This window comes from Urocampus carinirostris, chromosome 13 (assembly GCF_059441175.1).
Source record: "Urocampus carinirostris isolate Australia breed hairy pipefish chromosome 13, RoL_Ucar_1.0, whole genome shotgun sequence".
Taxonomy (NCBI): Eukaryota; Metazoa; Chordata; class Actinopteri; order Syngnathiformes; family Syngnathidae; genus Urocampus; species Urocampus carinirostris.
The window spans coordinates 37,095,127-37,111,707 of NC_142361.1; the positions used below are offsets into that span (position 1 = coordinate 37,095,127).

The 16,581-nt window shown below is 41.1% G+C and overlaps 1 protein-coding gene across 1 annotated transcript in view; it reads right to left on the reverse strand.

Annotated features, from left to right (window-relative positions):
* mymx (myomixer) overlaps positions 1-16,581 on the reverse strand; it is a 71,300-nt gene that overhangs the window by 36,180 nt on the left and 18,539 nt on the right. Inside the window, exons 2-12 of the mRNA XM_088350880.1 lie at positions 14,315-14,440; positions 13,943-14,125; positions 13,014-13,097; positions 12,009-12,127; positions 11,821-11,935; positions 11,675-11,737; positions 9,210-9,325; positions 7,059-7,146; positions 2,745-2,833; positions 2,584-2,647; positions 65-214 (exon numbers count right to left, since the gene is read on the reverse strand). Coding sequence (XP_088207006.1) covers positions 65-214; positions 2,584-2,647; positions 2,745-2,833; positions 7,059-7,146; positions 9,210-9,325; positions 11,675-11,737; positions 11,821-11,935; positions 12,009-12,127; positions 13,014-13,097; positions 13,943-14,125; positions 14,315-14,440 — 1,197 coding nt within the window. The remainder of the gene's footprint in view (positions 1-64; positions 215-2,583; positions 2,648-2,744; positions 2,834-7,058; positions 7,147-9,209; positions 9,326-11,674; positions 11,738-11,820; positions 11,936-12,008; positions 12,128-13,013; positions 13,098-13,942; positions 14,126-14,314; positions 14,441-16,581) is intronic.

Here is a 16,581-nt window from a genome sequence, read left to right on the forward strand (position 1 = left end):
CTGTTGTGTTGTATTCTGGAGCCTACTCTATTACGAAAATTCTGGGGTAAAAAACGCAATTTACTCTTTTAACGACTTCAATCCTCGCTTGATTGTTGAGGATTTCGCGTCGCACGAGATTTTGGCACTTCATGGCGGCTTCCAGTCCCTCGGAAGTCGCGATGGAACGCACTTGTGTCGCCGTGGAAACGTTTTCTTTCAGCCATGACAGAGTCTGCAAAACATGGCGCACGTTTGAATGAAAAATACCAAACTTTAGCTATGGAGTGTGATTCATATTGAGCCTGGGATGAATATTATTTATCTAAAATAATAATAATTATTTGCAAAATGTTGTCTAGTATCTGTGTTGACTTCCAGTGATCAGCAGAGTGACTTATTTTCTTCCATTTCCACTAGGGGGCAGCGGATTGCTTCACTTTCTAATGATGTGAAAAATAAGACAATCGTTTTAGGAAATGCAATTTGAGGATATGTATATTTTTTGAGCTCACACTGGCCCACCAAAATATTGTTTTTCATATTTAACATATTTGCGTGCTTAAGTTGAAAAAAAAAATGTAGTTTAAAAAAATGTCTCACTGGCAAATAATACAGTATCATTTTTCTTCTCATTTTAAAAGAAAACGAAAACAAATTACATCAATAAATCAGTTAAAAATGATTGGTTGAAATAGCAATACTCACTTTAATGGAAACCATAAATAAATAACTGGATAAATAAGATGACTTTGAGAAAAGATTAAAGTAGCAAGCTTGGGAAAAATGAAGTTGCTCATTTTGAAAAAAAGATATGAATTTTAAAAAAATAATAAAAACGAATAAATACATGAATACATAATCAAATAAATAAAAATAATCAAACAAGTTGAAAAATAGCAAACTTTGAAATAAGATGAAGGTAAATGCAGATAAGGATCATTTTAAGTATCTTTTTTTCTCGTTTTAATAGAAATTAGATGAACAATAAATACCTATAGATACATTATATTTAAAAAAGTAAATCATTGAGTAAATACGGCTGTAAACAAATAAATGTCATGATTACTGATGTGACTCAGCTGTGCCCGCTCATTTGGCGCCAATTGCCGCGGGTTCTGATTGGCTCCCTGTCCCTATTTGAACCCACACCTGTCTGTCCCCTTTTGTCAGTCCGTCTGCGAACCTCAGTGAACACTAGGCAGGCCTTTTTCAACCCCGACTCCCACCTGTCCCGCTTTTTGCTCCCGTCTGTCTCCGGCTTCGACCTGTTTTGATCCTGACCACGTCTGCTCTCCCGTCCCGGCTTACGACCCCTTTTTGTCCCCGACTACGTCTACTCTCCCGTTCTGGCTTACGACTCGCTTCCGACCCGGACCACGCCTTGCTCTCCCAGTCCCCGCTCATGACGCGTTTTTTCCGTGCCTGACACTTCCATCGCTCGCTACGGAAAATCAGCCTCCGCATTCGGATCACAATTTGAGTACGAGAGCGACTTGCTTCCCGCGCCTAGCGAACGCCAGATCGTGGGCGCAGAACTTTCTCTTTCCTCCAATAAAACTTCTGAGAAACATAACGCAAGTGGGTCCTGCTTCCGTTCTGGTCCTGACAATAAATATATATTATTTATGTTTAATGATGTTGCTTATTTTAAGTACGTTTTTTTATTTGGTTAGAAGTCGGATTAAAAACAGAAAAAATAAAGCAAGAACATTTTTTAAAAAGTATTTTTAAAAATATATAAAAATACCTAAAAATAAATACAAAAAGTAAATTAAATATATTTTAAAAATAAAACAGGTTAATGAAATTATAAGAAATAAAAAATAAAATAAAAAAACATTAAATAAGTTATTTTGTGTTACCAATATATTCCTCCCTCCTGAGCATCTGTTGCAACAAAATAATAATTCACATTGAACGTTTTTTTTTTTTTTTTTTATAAAAAACAATTCATATTATGTTATATATGTCATGATTACTGATGTGACTCAGCTGCTGCTGCTGCGGGTTCTGATTGGCTCCCTGTCACTATTTGAACCCAGTCCTGTCAGTCCCCTGTTGTCAGTCCGTCTGCGAATCTCCGTGTAGACTAGGCAAGCTTTTCTCGACCCTGACTCACGCCTGTCCCGTTTTTGCTCCCGTTTGTCTCTGGCTACGACCTGTTTTGATCCCAACCACGTCTGCTCTCCCGTCCCGGCTTACGACTCGTTTCCGACCCCGACTACGTCTTGCTCTCACAGTCCCGGCTACCGACCAGGTTTCTGCCCCTGACACCGCCATCGCTTGCTACGGAAAATCCACTTCCGTGTTAGTATCACAATCCGAGTACGAGAGCGACTTGCTTCCCGCACCTAGCGAACCCCGGATCGTAGGTGCAGGCCTTCCTCTCTCTTTCCATAAAACTTGTGGTAAACGTCACGCAATTGGGTCCTGATCCTGTTCTGGTTCCTGACAATATATTATTTATGAAAACATATATTTGATTACAAACCCAAACTCGTTTAGTTCCTTAGCACACAAAATGTTACCCCCAAAAAATGAAATAGATCCATTCATTGAAACGTAAAAACAAATAGTGAGTTTCGGAGGACATTCAATGACCTTGTCTGCAGAAACGGTGAACTTCTGTAGCTGGAATGGAGGGCGCGGGTGGTTTCCCATTTTCCTGCGGGGGAAAAAAAGGAAAAACACGCCCGCGTGAAACTCGGGTCTTAAATCACATCAAACATGTCGTTACGTAAGGCGAGTCGGGCTCAAATGACCTGGAGTTGTTGTCAAAGATGACATCATCGAGCCCGGAGGTGCGGTTCGCACATTGCTCTCTCGTATTCCCAGAGCCTTGCGATTTGTTCTGGCGGAGGAGAAAAAAAACGATTATTAGAAGGGAAATGGAATGGATTGCGGAGAAAGTTCTATTTTGGATTGTTTCGGGGATTTCCAGGGAAATCATGGGAATGGTTTATGGCAGGGGTTGGCGAGCCAAAATCTTGAAAGATGCATATTGGAGCCACAAAAAAATAAGCTTTATATAAGCCTTATATGGATAGCAATAGTTACTGCATATATTATTCTTGGAAAATTTTAAGAATGTTTGAGTCATATTTGGCCTCCTACCGTATAATTTTCCATTATCAAACCATTTTTGAAAAAGCACCATCAAGCCACTTGGGAGCGCCAAAGTGCTGGATGACCCCCTGGTGAGGGTTAAGGGCTAGGGTTGCAGCTAGGGTTGGTGTTAAGGTTGGGCCACCGTTAAGGGCTAAGGTTATTGCTAGGGTTAGGGTTAATAGCTATGCTTAGGGCTAGGGTTAAGGTTATATTGGTGTTAAGGGCTAAAATTAAGGTTAGGCTGTGGCTAAGGGCTATGGGTAATGTTATGGTAAATGCTAGGGTTAAGGGCTAGTGTTAAGGTTGGGGTTGAGTGATACGGCTTGGGTCTAGGGTTAAGGTTATGTTTGTCTTGAAGGCTATGGTTAAGGTTAGGGTTAAGTTTGGGTTGGGGCTAAGGGCTATGGTTAATATTAGGGTTAAGTGCTAGGCTTAAGGCTAGGGTTAAGGTTATGTTGGGGTCAAGGCCTATGGTAACTGCTAGGGTTAAGGGCTAGGCTTAGAGATTGGGTCAAGCTTGGGTTGGGGTTAAGGGCTATGGTTAAAGTTAGGGTTAAGGGCTAGTGTTAAGGTTGGGTTGGGGTCAAGGTCTACGGTTAAAGTTAGGGTTAAGGGCTAGGCTTAAGGCTAGGGTTAAGTTATGTTCGGGTCAAGGGCTATGGTAAATGCTAGGGTTAGGTTTAAGGGCTAGGCTTTGGGCTAGCGTTAAGGTTGGGTACGGGTTAAGGACTATGGTTAAAGTTAGGGCTAAGGGCTATGCTTAGGGCTAGGGTTAAGGTTATGTTGGGGTCAAGGGCTATGCTAAATGCTAAGGTTAGGGTTAAGGGCTAGGGCTAGTGTTAAGGTTTGGTTGGGGTTAAGTGCAACAGTTAAAGTAAGGGATAAGGGCTAGGCTTTGGGCTAGGGTTAAGGTTATGTTGGTCTTGAAGGCTATGGTTAAGGTTAGGGTTAAGTTTGGGTTGGGGTTAAGTGCTACAGTCAAAGTAAGAGATAAGGGCTAGGCTTGGGGCTAGGGTTAAGGTTATGTTGGTCTTGAAGGCCATGGTTAAGGTTAGGGTTAAGTTTGGGTTGGGGTAAAGGGCTTTGGTTAATGCTAGGGTTAGGGTTAAGGATTCGGTCAAGGTTGGGTTGGGGTTAGAGTTAGGCTTAAGGCTAGGGTTATAGTTGGGTCGGGGTCAAGGGCTATGGTTCATACTAGGATTAAGGGCCAAGTTTAAGGTTGTGTTGGAGTTAAGAGCAATGGTTGACGCTAGGGTTAAGGGCTAGGGTTGAGGTTGGGTTGAGGTTAATAGCTACAGTTAATTTTAAGGTTAGGGTCATGGTTGGGTTAGGGTTAAGGGCTATGGCTACTGCTGAAGTTAGTGCTAGGCTTAGGGCTTGGGTTAACTTTAGGGCAAATTCTAAGATAAGGGTTATTCTTTGGGTTAACGTTGGGATAGTGTTACGGTTAAGGGCTAGACTTTGTGGGATAAGCCTAGTGTTAAGGGCTAGGCTGAGAGCTAGGATTAATGTTAGGGTTGCACTGGTATTAGGGTTAGGGCTAATGGCTAGGCTTCATGTTAAGGGATAGGCTTAGAGCTGAATTTATTGTTAGGGTTGGGCTAGGGTTAGGAAAACATGGTCACTTGCCACTTTTATACACATGATAAAAGTTAGTTAGTTAAGGATGTTCGATAACACTACAATGATTTCAACGAAATAAATATCGGCACTATGGTAAAATACTATACGTAGCCAAAATACAATACAACATTATTTATATCTGTACATTCAAGGAAACTGTGGGGGTCAGATGCATCGACATTTCGTTCTGTATACACGTGTACTAGAATGACAATAAAGTAGATCTGAATCTGAATCTGAACAGTGACCATTTATCAGTAAATAAAACACAGAATGATGAATAATCTCGTCCCTTCCCTTTTTTAAAGATCAAAGAGAATATAAGTAACCATTACCACCTCTCCAATTTTAGTCCCCCATAAAGACGTCTTTTTCAACTTTCATGTACTTTTGGTAATGGTTTTTCGGCCACCCGGAGCTGTCACGAATCAAACGCCCCTCCTCCGCCACGTGTTGAAGCCGGTCTGTTTTTGTGACGGAGCGTTTTGCTATCCGGTGACGTTAGCTAAAAAGTATCGGCGCGCTCATGTGGCGTGCAGGCTCGCCATCTGTCCGCACTTAGACGTAGAAACAAACCGAGATGGTGTTTAGAAAAAATTACGAGCAAACAAATGTGAAATGACACGCCATTGTTTTCAGATGTCTCTGCGTTTGGGTCAGCTGCAATCGCTTCAAGTTGCGGATGACTTTTACTTTTTGTGGCTTTGTCCGTTAGGCTTTTGGTTTTAATTGTGTGGTTGTACAAAATATACAACTCATCTGAAATAGCTGTTCTGGTGTTATTACTATAGTTGATAAATGCCGCCAGCCGACTCCACTTACAGAGCGGGTACTGGGACCGCCCCTCTTGCTGCTAACACCTATAAGAGCCAACAAGCAAACTCAAAAGACCTTCTTGCTTTGGAGACGCGCCTCACTCAAAACCAGATTCTGGATGAAATAAATATAATTGTAAGCAATTTACCCTACACTGTGTAATTACTAAGTTATTACTATTATGACAGTGGTGTAAGGTACGTTCAATGAACCACAATGTCAGGACCAGAACGGAAACAGGACCCAATTGCGTTACGTTTCTCACAGGTTTTATTAAAGGAAAGAGGAAGGGCTGCGCCCACGATCTGAAGTCAGGTCGCTCCGAACGCGGAAGTGGATCTGTGGCGGCATGGGGAACGGAAAAACGGGTCGGTAGCCGGGACAGGAGAGCAAAAACGGGGTCTGAAGTGAGTCGTCAGCCAGGACGGGAGAGTACACATGGTCAGGATCAAAAACAGGTCGAAGCCGGGGGAGAGACGGGAGCAAAAACAGGTGGGAGTCAGGGTCGAAAAAAAAGGCTTGCCTAGTATTTACTGAGGTTCGCAGACGGACTGACAACAGGTGACAGAAAGGAGTGGGTTTCAATAGGGACAGGGAGCCAATGAGAGTCCCAGGCAGTCAGCGCCAAAGCAGCGAGCACAGGTGATTCACATCACTAATCATGACACACAATCGTTAAAGATAAGGCAATAGCGTGTATGATTAATAATAATGTATTTTTTCCAATTATGTTTTTTATGATCATAATATATGCTATAAAACTTTTTAACCGCTTATTGGAGGAAAGAGAAAGGGCTGCGTCTACGATCCTGTGTTCGCTGGACGCAGGAAGCAAGCCGCTCTCGTTCACGGATTGTGCTCCAAACGCGGAAGTGGATCTTCCGTAGCGAGCGATGGTGGTGTCAGGGACGGGAAAACAGGTCGATAGTCCGAACAGGAGAGCAAAAACGTGGTCTGGGTGGGAAGCAAGTCGTAAGCTACAACAGGAGAGTAGACATAGTCGGGGACAAAAAGAGATCGTAAGCCGGGACGGGAGAACAGACGTGGTCAGGAGCAAAACAGTTCATACCTGGAGACAGACGGGAGCAAAAACGGGACAGGTGGGAGTCAGGGTCGAAAAAGGCTTGCCTAGTATTCACTGAGGTTCACAGATGGACTGACACCAGGGGACAGACAGGACTGAGTTCAAATAGTGACAGGGAGCCAATCAGAACCCGCCGCAAGTGGCGCCAAATGAGCAGGCACAACTGGGTCACATCAGTAATCATAACTCCCATCTATATAAAAACATCATTTTGTGTCCCCAGCATCACTTTGTTTCCCCACGCATAAAATAGATATTTTCTTGTCCCCGGTGTCCCTTGTACCCCTTAATCCCCCCTCTGCATGTCTTTCATCTTCAATGTGTCGCCCACCTCTATATAAATCCCATTTTCATCGATCATCTCACGAATTGACGCCATTAACGTGTATCGCGTCAACTATGGCCTTCTTCGTGTACGCCGGCACCAATGATGTCTTTTCCTTACCGTCGAGTCCTCTGTTTTTTTTCCCACGATGCTTTGCGTCGGGGACAAGGGGTCAGCGTCTTCCCCGGCGAAGCTGCTCCTCTGGCTCCTGCCGGAAAATAGAAGAGGGTCCAAAAAAGTCCAATTATGGTCTTGAATGGGCTGGACGCAAATAGCTTAGCTTAAACAAGAACGCTTACGTCATTTATGGGACGGAATGTCTTTTTTTTATTTCTGGTGGTCTGGAAAAGACCGACGGGATTGTTCCCCGAGATTTTTTTCTGTTTTCATGTCGGTCCAAAATCTTCTTCATGGGTGTTCTTTTCAGCAAGCGTGAATAATTTCAGGCTTTTGATTCAGCATCCCATCATTAGTTGCCCTTACATCACTATCTGCCTTCAATTAGTGGAAAGGACCTCTATTATTATGGACCTTTTACCAGTTTCAAGTCAAAAGTGCGTTTCAGCCCTTTTTAGGGTGACACAATCCCTGAAAAATATTGTTTGTAGTGTGTATACATATATCTATATATATATATATATATGTGTACAGACTTGTCACGGTTGTCATGGCGCCCAATTAGCCCCGCCTATGTGGCACCAGCTGCGGCTCACTATTCATTATTTAAGCTCAGTGCTCTCATATTATCTTGGTCAGTCCGTCAACGAACCTCTGCCACGCAAGTCCTGGGTTCTGACTCGGTCCTGTTTCCTGTTAGTATTTTCCTGTTCCCATTTATTTTGTCCTGTTTAATATCGGTTTCCAGTTTTGTTCCCGTCTATTTTGGTCCCGTTTATTATTCTCTCCAGTTTTCCTTCCCGTCTAGTTTGTCCTTTTTAATTTCAATACCCTGTTACCATATCAGTCCTGTCCTGTCCGGTATCGACCCCATCTGTCCAATATCTGATCGGGCAATCGGTATCGATCTCATCGGTCTCTGGCTTCCTATTATTCCACGCCAGACGACTGCCTAATGTACATGACTCCCCATTTCCCGTAAAATATAAGCTTGTGTGAGACACGTCACGCATTTGGGTCCTGATCCTGTTCCATTTCATGACAATACTATCAAACAGTATTTTGTATTTATAAGGTTATGTTTTGAAAATAAATATAAGCAGTGCATACCATCCTGATAAATGAATCAATGAAAGTCAAATAAATTCAATTTATTAAAGTAAACTAAAATTGAAAAAAATGTATTGCCCCAGTTTTACACATTCGAAGCATAGCTTTTCTCTTTTTACAAAACTTTTAACTTGTTTTTAGGGTAAATTACAGAAAGAATAAACGATGTAAATATTATCTCCACTTTTTGCTTTTTTTCAGTATTTTTTATATCGTAGACATTCCAGTGCAAAAAATGGAAAAAATACACCAAAAAATTGATGTATTTTTTCCAGCGACAATATATTGTAAAATGCTTATTATGGATTAAAAATATGTTTTTTAATATAGAGAATATTTTTCAAACGAACGTTTTGCTTGTTTTAAGTATTAGTTTTTTTGCGTTACTTAAAAAATTCAATTAATAAAAATATAATATAATTTTTTTTAGTTTTTCACATGACAGCGACACGTTTAGTAATTCTTATTATAAATTCAAAACATTTTGAAAATTGAATGAATTATTTTTGTAGGTTAGTAAGAAAAGGTATTTCAAATTGAGCAGCTACCATACCAGATTATTTTAATTATTTTAAGGATTATTTTATATATTATCAAAAATAATAAATTAAATGTATCAAAAACGTGATTTTTAATGGTCGGTCTCAATTATATTGTAAAATTCTCATGAACTAACAAAAAAAGCATATGTAATCATTTTTAAAATTTTTATTAAGCATATAACTTTAAATTATCAGCAAAAAATTACCAATGAGATTGATTTTATTTGTCATTTTTGAATGTAGGTAATTTTTTTATTATATGTATTATTTAAATATGTAATATATATATAATTTTTGTGGTGTATTTTTCTGGAAAGAATCGCATCTAATAATAATGTCAAGTTTTTGGTATGAATTTGAACATTTGAGAATCAATTACTAAGAGCCTGGTTCTTCTTCAAACTGACATAGCGTAGTTTGACACTTATTGACTCGCCAAGGCCCCCTCTGGCCATAGTTGGAACTGTAGCCTAGTACAGGTTCTAATGATGTGCATACTCACCTGCAAAGCTTCTGCAGAAGAAGCCAGCTGCCCCTGACCTCGTTCAGTTTGTGTCCCACTGCGGATGCCAAAGCAGGATGGACATTGGACAGACGAGACACGCTAACGTCCAACATCTTAACGCACAAGAACAACACCATTACTTCCAATCGTCTTTTGCATTTGGAAATTCAGTAGACCCCCGCGTTACAGCGTCACTAGCTTGAAATATTGGAATAAGGTGTTTTTTGCCTCCCCTTTACAGCATTTTCCCCACTATACAACATTACAGAATGACGTCCCTAGCTCACAGAGTTTTCACTTTCCACTTTTGAATGAAAAGTCGCCCCCTTTTTACAGTTTTTTCCCCGCCATACGGCATCAACAACACAATGTCCTTAGATTGCAATATTTTCACATTACAATCTGGAATAAGATGTGTTTTCTTCCCCTCTTTACAGCATTTTCCCCACTATATGACATTACAGGATGAAATTCGTAGCTTATCAAGTTTTCACATCAGAATTTTGAATAAAAAGTCAGCTCCTCTTTACAGCATTGTCCCCACCATACGACATCAACGACTTAATGGCCTTAGCTTGAAATATTTTCACATAATCTGGAGTAAGATGGGTTTATTGCCCCCTCTTTACAGCATTTTCCCCACTATACAACATTACAGAATGACGTCCCTAGCTCACGGAGTTTTCACTTTCCAATTTTGAATGAAAAGTCGGCTCCTCTTTACAGCACTGTCCCCACCATACAACATAAACGACACAGCCGACATAGATTACAATGTTTTTACGTTACGATGTGGAATATGATGATTTTTTTCTGGCCCCTATTTACGATTATTTTCCCCCACCATAAGGCATCAACAACACAACTCCTTAGCTTGCAATATTTTCACTTTACGATCTGGAAAAAGATGGGGTTTTTTTGCCCCCTCTTTACAGCATTACCCCACCATACGACATCAGCAACACAACATCCCTAGGAGTTTGTATGTTCTCCCCGTGTTTGCGTGGGTTTCCTCCGGGCACTCCGGTTTCCTCCCATGATACAAAAACATGCATTTCAGGTGAATTGGCCGGTCCAAATTGTCCCTAGGTGTGACTGAGCGAGTGAGTTGTCTGTCCCCGTGTGCCCTGCGATTGGCTGGCAACCAGTCCAGGGTGTCCCCTGCCCACTGCCCGATGATTGCTGGGATGGGCTCCAGCATCCCCGCGACCCTACTGAGGATAAGCGGTGCAGCTGATGAGATGAGAATCCAATGTTTTTAGGTCCCCGTTTGTGAAGGTGCTTGAAATCCTTGCAAATGCTTGAATTTTAATGTTGTGATTTCAAGCTCAGAACATTGCTTCAATTTTGGGTGAAGTGCTTGAAAATGCTTGAAATTGTTGCCATTGCCATGTTCCCTGGCAGTCTGACTCTAGAGACCACGCAAAAAAAGAAGAGTTTTTCCAAAGTGCGTGATAATGAAGCTTACACAACTGCTCCGGTGGCTTGTCATTACGGCCAAGAGCACAGCTCTATTTAGAAAACCGGCTCCGTTGGCTCGGTTCACTGACAAGAGCCAGCTCTTTCGGCTCCCAAACAACTCCTCAGATATTTTGTTCTTTAAATTATATATTATTAATAATTATAAAATATTACACGCACCCAATTATTTAGTAATGAGTCATTTCATATTTTGCAGGGGATCCCTGAAAAACACGTGAAATATAAATTAAAGTATTCACAAATCTATAAAAAGAAAAAAAAAAAAGTAGCTTTTTTTTTTTTTTTTTTACACAATGAACAGAATTTTCCCGTGGTTGTAAACAAGTGTGACGTAGCCAGGCTGCGCTTCGATTGTTAAAGGAGAACGGCAGAATTCATGTCAGTTTATAGCAGCCCTTTGACAAAAGATCGTATGTAGATTAGAGATAATAGCACAATGTATGTGCTAGTAGCAAGATAGCAACCTCATTCTTTTGATCGGTGCTGGATTTTCAGTAATATGGAATCTAATGTTCTTTGTCCCTTCTCGATTGTATTTATTTTACAATACAACATGAAAGACAAAGATTCAAGACTTGCTGTGACGCTAAAGGTAGAAGCAAGAACGTGCCAGAGATCGAAATAAAGCTAGTGATGATCCAGTAATACAAGGAAGGTACAGGCTGAGGAATCTGGATGTAACCGATCGACAATGCCATAAGATTCTGCTCTGCTATCGGTTTGGGTCAGGTTATTGGCTGAACTCCTTCCCACGATGCTTTTTTTGACTCTTTCAGTTCAAACTCTCTTGTAATGTGCTTTAAGTTGTTCAACTACGGGTCCCAAAGGAAAAACATAATAACCATGGAAACGAATCTTGCGTTTGTCAAGAAAAAAAGAAAAAGGCACACAAATTGCTACCCGGAACCTGAAAACAGATTAGTGTCCCATCCCCGGGGTGGCTATACATTCGATAATAAATAATAAATAAACATTCCTACCATGATTTGACTGGCAATATCTCGGATTTCTCTCGGCTCCCTCGAGGCCGACACGCTTTTCATCTGAGAACGAAAGAAAACGTCTCGATGATGTCATCAACACGTGCCGGGATCGTTAACAAAAACAAAACGAATGATCATAACACCGTTTGATTAATGGCGGATAACGTGTTGTCAGCTTGCTGGTAAAAGGACGAGACTTCAAGTGCCAGATGGAGATCGTCTTGGTGTTTTTTTAGACGGGATTGCACCTTTAGCCACCTAGGAACAAAATCAGCGTCATTTTCTGGCGATTCTTAGGAATATTTTGGAGGTGGGGTTGCAGGAATCTCACATTTTATTGATATTCTTTCTGCGGCTTAAGATGCCTTTGCTCTCCGACTTTCCTTGCTTCTCCAGTTTTTGAGCCATGTGGTTGATTTCTTCGTGGAGAGTTCTGTAGAGTTGCTCGTCCTAGATGCAAAAAGAATATATGTATATATATATATATATATATATATATATATATATATATATATATATATATATTATAGGTATAGATAGATAGATATAAATAGATATAGAAAGATATATAGATATAGATGGATAGATCGATAGATATAAATATAAATATATATATCTCATCTCCTCTCATCAGCTGCACCGTTTATCCTCAGTAGGGTCGCGGGGATGCTGGAGCCCATCCCAGCAATCATCGGGCAGTGGGCAGGGGACACCCTGGACTGGTTGCCAGCCAATCGCAGGGCACACAGGGACAGACAACTCACTCGCTCAGTCACACCTAGGGACAATTTGGACCGACCAATTCACCTGAAATGCATGTTTTTGGAATGTGGGAGGAAACCGGAGTGCCCGGAGGAAACCCACGCAAGCACGGGGAGAACATACAAACTCCGCACAGCAAGGCCGGTAGCTGGATTTGAACCCACTCAGGAGGTTCCCACGACCTCAGAACTGTGTCGCACACGTGCTAGCCACTGCGCCGCCGTGCTGCCCTATATATATATATATATATATATATATATATATATATATATAGATATAAATAGATAGATATAAATAGATATAGATAGATAGATAGATATAAATATATATATATATATATATATATATATATATATATATATATATATATATATATATATATATATATATATAGGTATAGATAGATAGATATAGATAGATAGATATAGATAGATAGTTATAAATAGATATAAATAGATAGATAGGTATGGATATAAATATATATATATATATATATATATATACACACACACAATATATTATCATAATAACTCAGTAAAGCTAGCAAAAAATGGACTAGCTTAAAAAAAATCACCTGTTTCAAGTCTAAAATTCTTCTGGTGAGCTGCATTTTGTCAACGTTAGCACCCAGGACGCTAACGAGACCCTTCTCCTCTTCCTGTCAACGCATAAAGGTCAATATTTTATTGTGGGGTTAGGCAAAATGTGGTCTGCAGGCCACATTAGGCCCCTCAGGCTTTCTAGCTTGGTCCGTCAAACAAAAACGTTAAAAAGTTCTACTAATCAAAAAATAAATGAAATAACGTGTTCCAGTCTGCACCCTAGTGCCTCCCCCAATCAAAGTATAATTTTCTTGTCCCCGGTGTCCCCACCCCACATAAAAATATATTTGTATTGTCCCCGGTGTGCCTTAGTGGTCCTCCTCCTCATTTCACTTGTCTCTGGTGTCCCTCGGTGTTCCCTCTCCATTAAGAACATGTTTTTATTGTCCCGATGTCCCTTAGCATCACTCCATTAAATAGAAATAGTAATTGAGTGTCCTCCATCTGCATAGAAATATATTTTCCCTGTCCCCGATGTCCTTTTCTGTCCCCCTTCTCCATCAAAAATGTGTTGGTTCTTTTATCTTTGTTCTACTTTGGCAAGAACATCCATCCATCCATTATCTGCACCGTTTATCCTCAGAAGGGTCGCGGAGCCCATCCCAGCTATCCTCGGGCAGTGGGCAGGGGACACCCTGAACTGGTTTCCAGCCAGTCGCAGGGCACACAGGGACAGACAATTCGCTCGCTCATTCACACCCAGGGACAATTCGGACCGGTCAATTAACCTGACATGAAGAAACCCCTGCAAGCATGGGGAGAACATGCAAACTCCACACAAGAGGTTCGATCTCATGACCTCAGAACTGTGCCGCACACGCGCTAACCACTGCTCCGCCGCGCCGCCTTGGCAAGAACAACGTATGTTAAATCTTTTCATGACACAATTATACGATCGTACCTTGTCTTTGATCCAGATTTCGAGTTGGTCGACCTTTTTGTTGAACTCTTGGAGGTTTTTGGGGAGTCGCGATTGGCCGGCCGCCGTCTGTTTGAGGAGATTCCATTGGTCCTTGAGCTGGCTCAACTGGTTCCTCACCAGTTCCGAACTGGGATTTAGTCGGTTCATCAGGGGATCACCCGTCTTTAAAGATGGAGACAAAACAATATTTAACAGAAACATATCCGACACATCTATGAGACGGAGTATAATCGCTGACCTTTAGAAAGGGCAAAGTCGATTTTTTTTTTTTATATATTAAGCTCTCCAAATTGTATATTCATAAAAAAAACTAATTGATCGCCCAAAAAACTTTCTATAAAAATAGCCAACCTGATTGAGTTGAATCAAGGCGTTGTCGAAGTCTTTGAGATCTCGCTGATGTATCTGTGAGGTTTCATTCCACTCTGCAATCTTTGAGTCCTCCTCTTGGAGTTTGCTTTTACTCCGAGGCGCAGCCTGCAAAAATCACTTTTTATCATGAACTGTTCCATAAATACAGTCAATTCAATTGAGAAAATATACAATAATTAAAAAGAGTTGGATAAATGTTTCAGTATTTCAACATATAAGATTCCCTCATACAAAAACTGTTTTTCTTATTTTTCTCATTTATATTTCACGTTGACAATATCAGTGTATTATTTGTTATTGCAACATCCATTGCAGCCTGGTCATCCTGGAAGGGGGAAGACGTCATGTCGGTCCCTTCTCAAGGTTTCTTCATTTTCCTCACGTTGAGGTTTTTGGGTTTTTCCTTGCCCTCATGTAGGTTTTAGATCAGGGGATGGTGTGGTAGTGGTTTGTGGTTTGCAGTGGCCTGTGCATCCCTTTGAGACTTCATGTGATAAAGGGCGTCACAAATGTGTGTGGCACGGTTCTGAGCTCATGTGATTGAACCTTCCTGTGTGGAGTTTGCATGTTCTCCCCGTGCTTACTTCGGTTTCCTCCAGGCACTCCGGCTTCCTCCCACATTCCAAAAACACGCATGTCGAGTGAATTGTCCGTTCCAAATTGTCCCTAGATGGGAATGAGCGAGTGAGTTGTCTCTTTGACCAGCTGGCAAGCAGTTGAGGGTGTCCCACTCCCCGAAGACAGCTGGGATGGGCTCCGGCACCCTCGCGACCCTACTGAGGATAAGCTGTGCAGATAAACCCTACGATACCAAACTGTATGTAACATCCTATATGTCGACATTTCTTGGGTAAATTTTGTGTAATTTATAACTATAACCTTATCCTCCTTGTTTTATAACCTTATCTTCTCTGTTCCTTTATCTTCTTGGCTTTTTTACCTCACTGTGAATGTGTGAAACTGGAGTGTCATGCCCAATTTCGTTGTCACAATATGTTAACCCATTTTGTAACAATGACAATAAAGGTAGATTCTATTCTATTCTATAATGGATTATTAAAGTATATTATTTTTTTTATTATATTATTTATTATTATTTGATTTATTATTTCCTACTTCCAATGGCCATATTCAAATACGAATCGCTAAACAGAATTTTATTTGATGTCTTTTTTTATGTACATTTTATTTTTTACTGTATGTAAACAAACAAAACCAAATGTCATGATTACTGATTCGGGGCACCTTCGGCTGCCCCGTTGGCGCCAACAGCCACGGGATCTGATAGGCTATTCAACTCTTTTTAAACTCCCGTCTTCTGAAAGGAAGCCGTCAGACCGTCTGCGAACCTATGCTCTCAGCTAGGCAAGCTTTTGTACTCTCCGACATTATCCTGCCCTGTTTTCCTGCCTGATACCTGTTGCCGACCTTTTTCTGGACCCGTCTCTGCTTTTGCTCCTCCGTCCCGGCCATTGACTTGTTTTGCCCTGTTTCCTGCCTGATACCTGTTGCCGACCTCTTTTCTGGACCCGTTTCTGTTTTGCTCCCCCGTTCCGGCCATCGACCTGTTTTCTCGCTGCCAACGACTACCCTCGCTCCACACGGAAGTGCCACTTTCGTGACTGATGATCCCCAGATCGTGGATACACACTGCTCTATTTCTTCATAAAAACTGAGTAAAACAAACGCTATTGGGTCCTGTCTCCGTTCCTGGTCTGTGACACCAAACCTTTTTGTTTTTTATATTTATTTATTTATTTGATAATACTTTATATTTTATTGTATAAATCGAAAAAATACAAAAAAAAAAATACAAATTTCCTGATTTTAATTTGTTTATTAATATGTGTAAATATTGAAAATGAGGGGGAAACATTTTATGTTTTACTTTTTCTTCCTTATTTGATAAGATTTATGCCAGGACCAGAACAGGGACAGGACCCACTTGCGTACATTTCTCTACTGGGAAGAAGGGAAAGGATTGCACACACGATCCGGTGATCGCTGGTCGCGGGAGCAGGTCGCTCCGAACGCGGAAGTGGCACTTCCGTGGCGAGCGATGGCAATGTCGGGAGCGGAAAAAAAACAGGTCGGTAGCCGGGACAGGAGAGCAAAAACACGGTCGAAGCCAGGAAACAGCCATAACAGGTGTGAGTCAGGGTCAAAAAGCTTGCCTAGCTTAAACTGAGGTTCGCAGACGGACTGACAACGGGTGACAGATAGGTGGGTTTAAATAGTGACCGGGA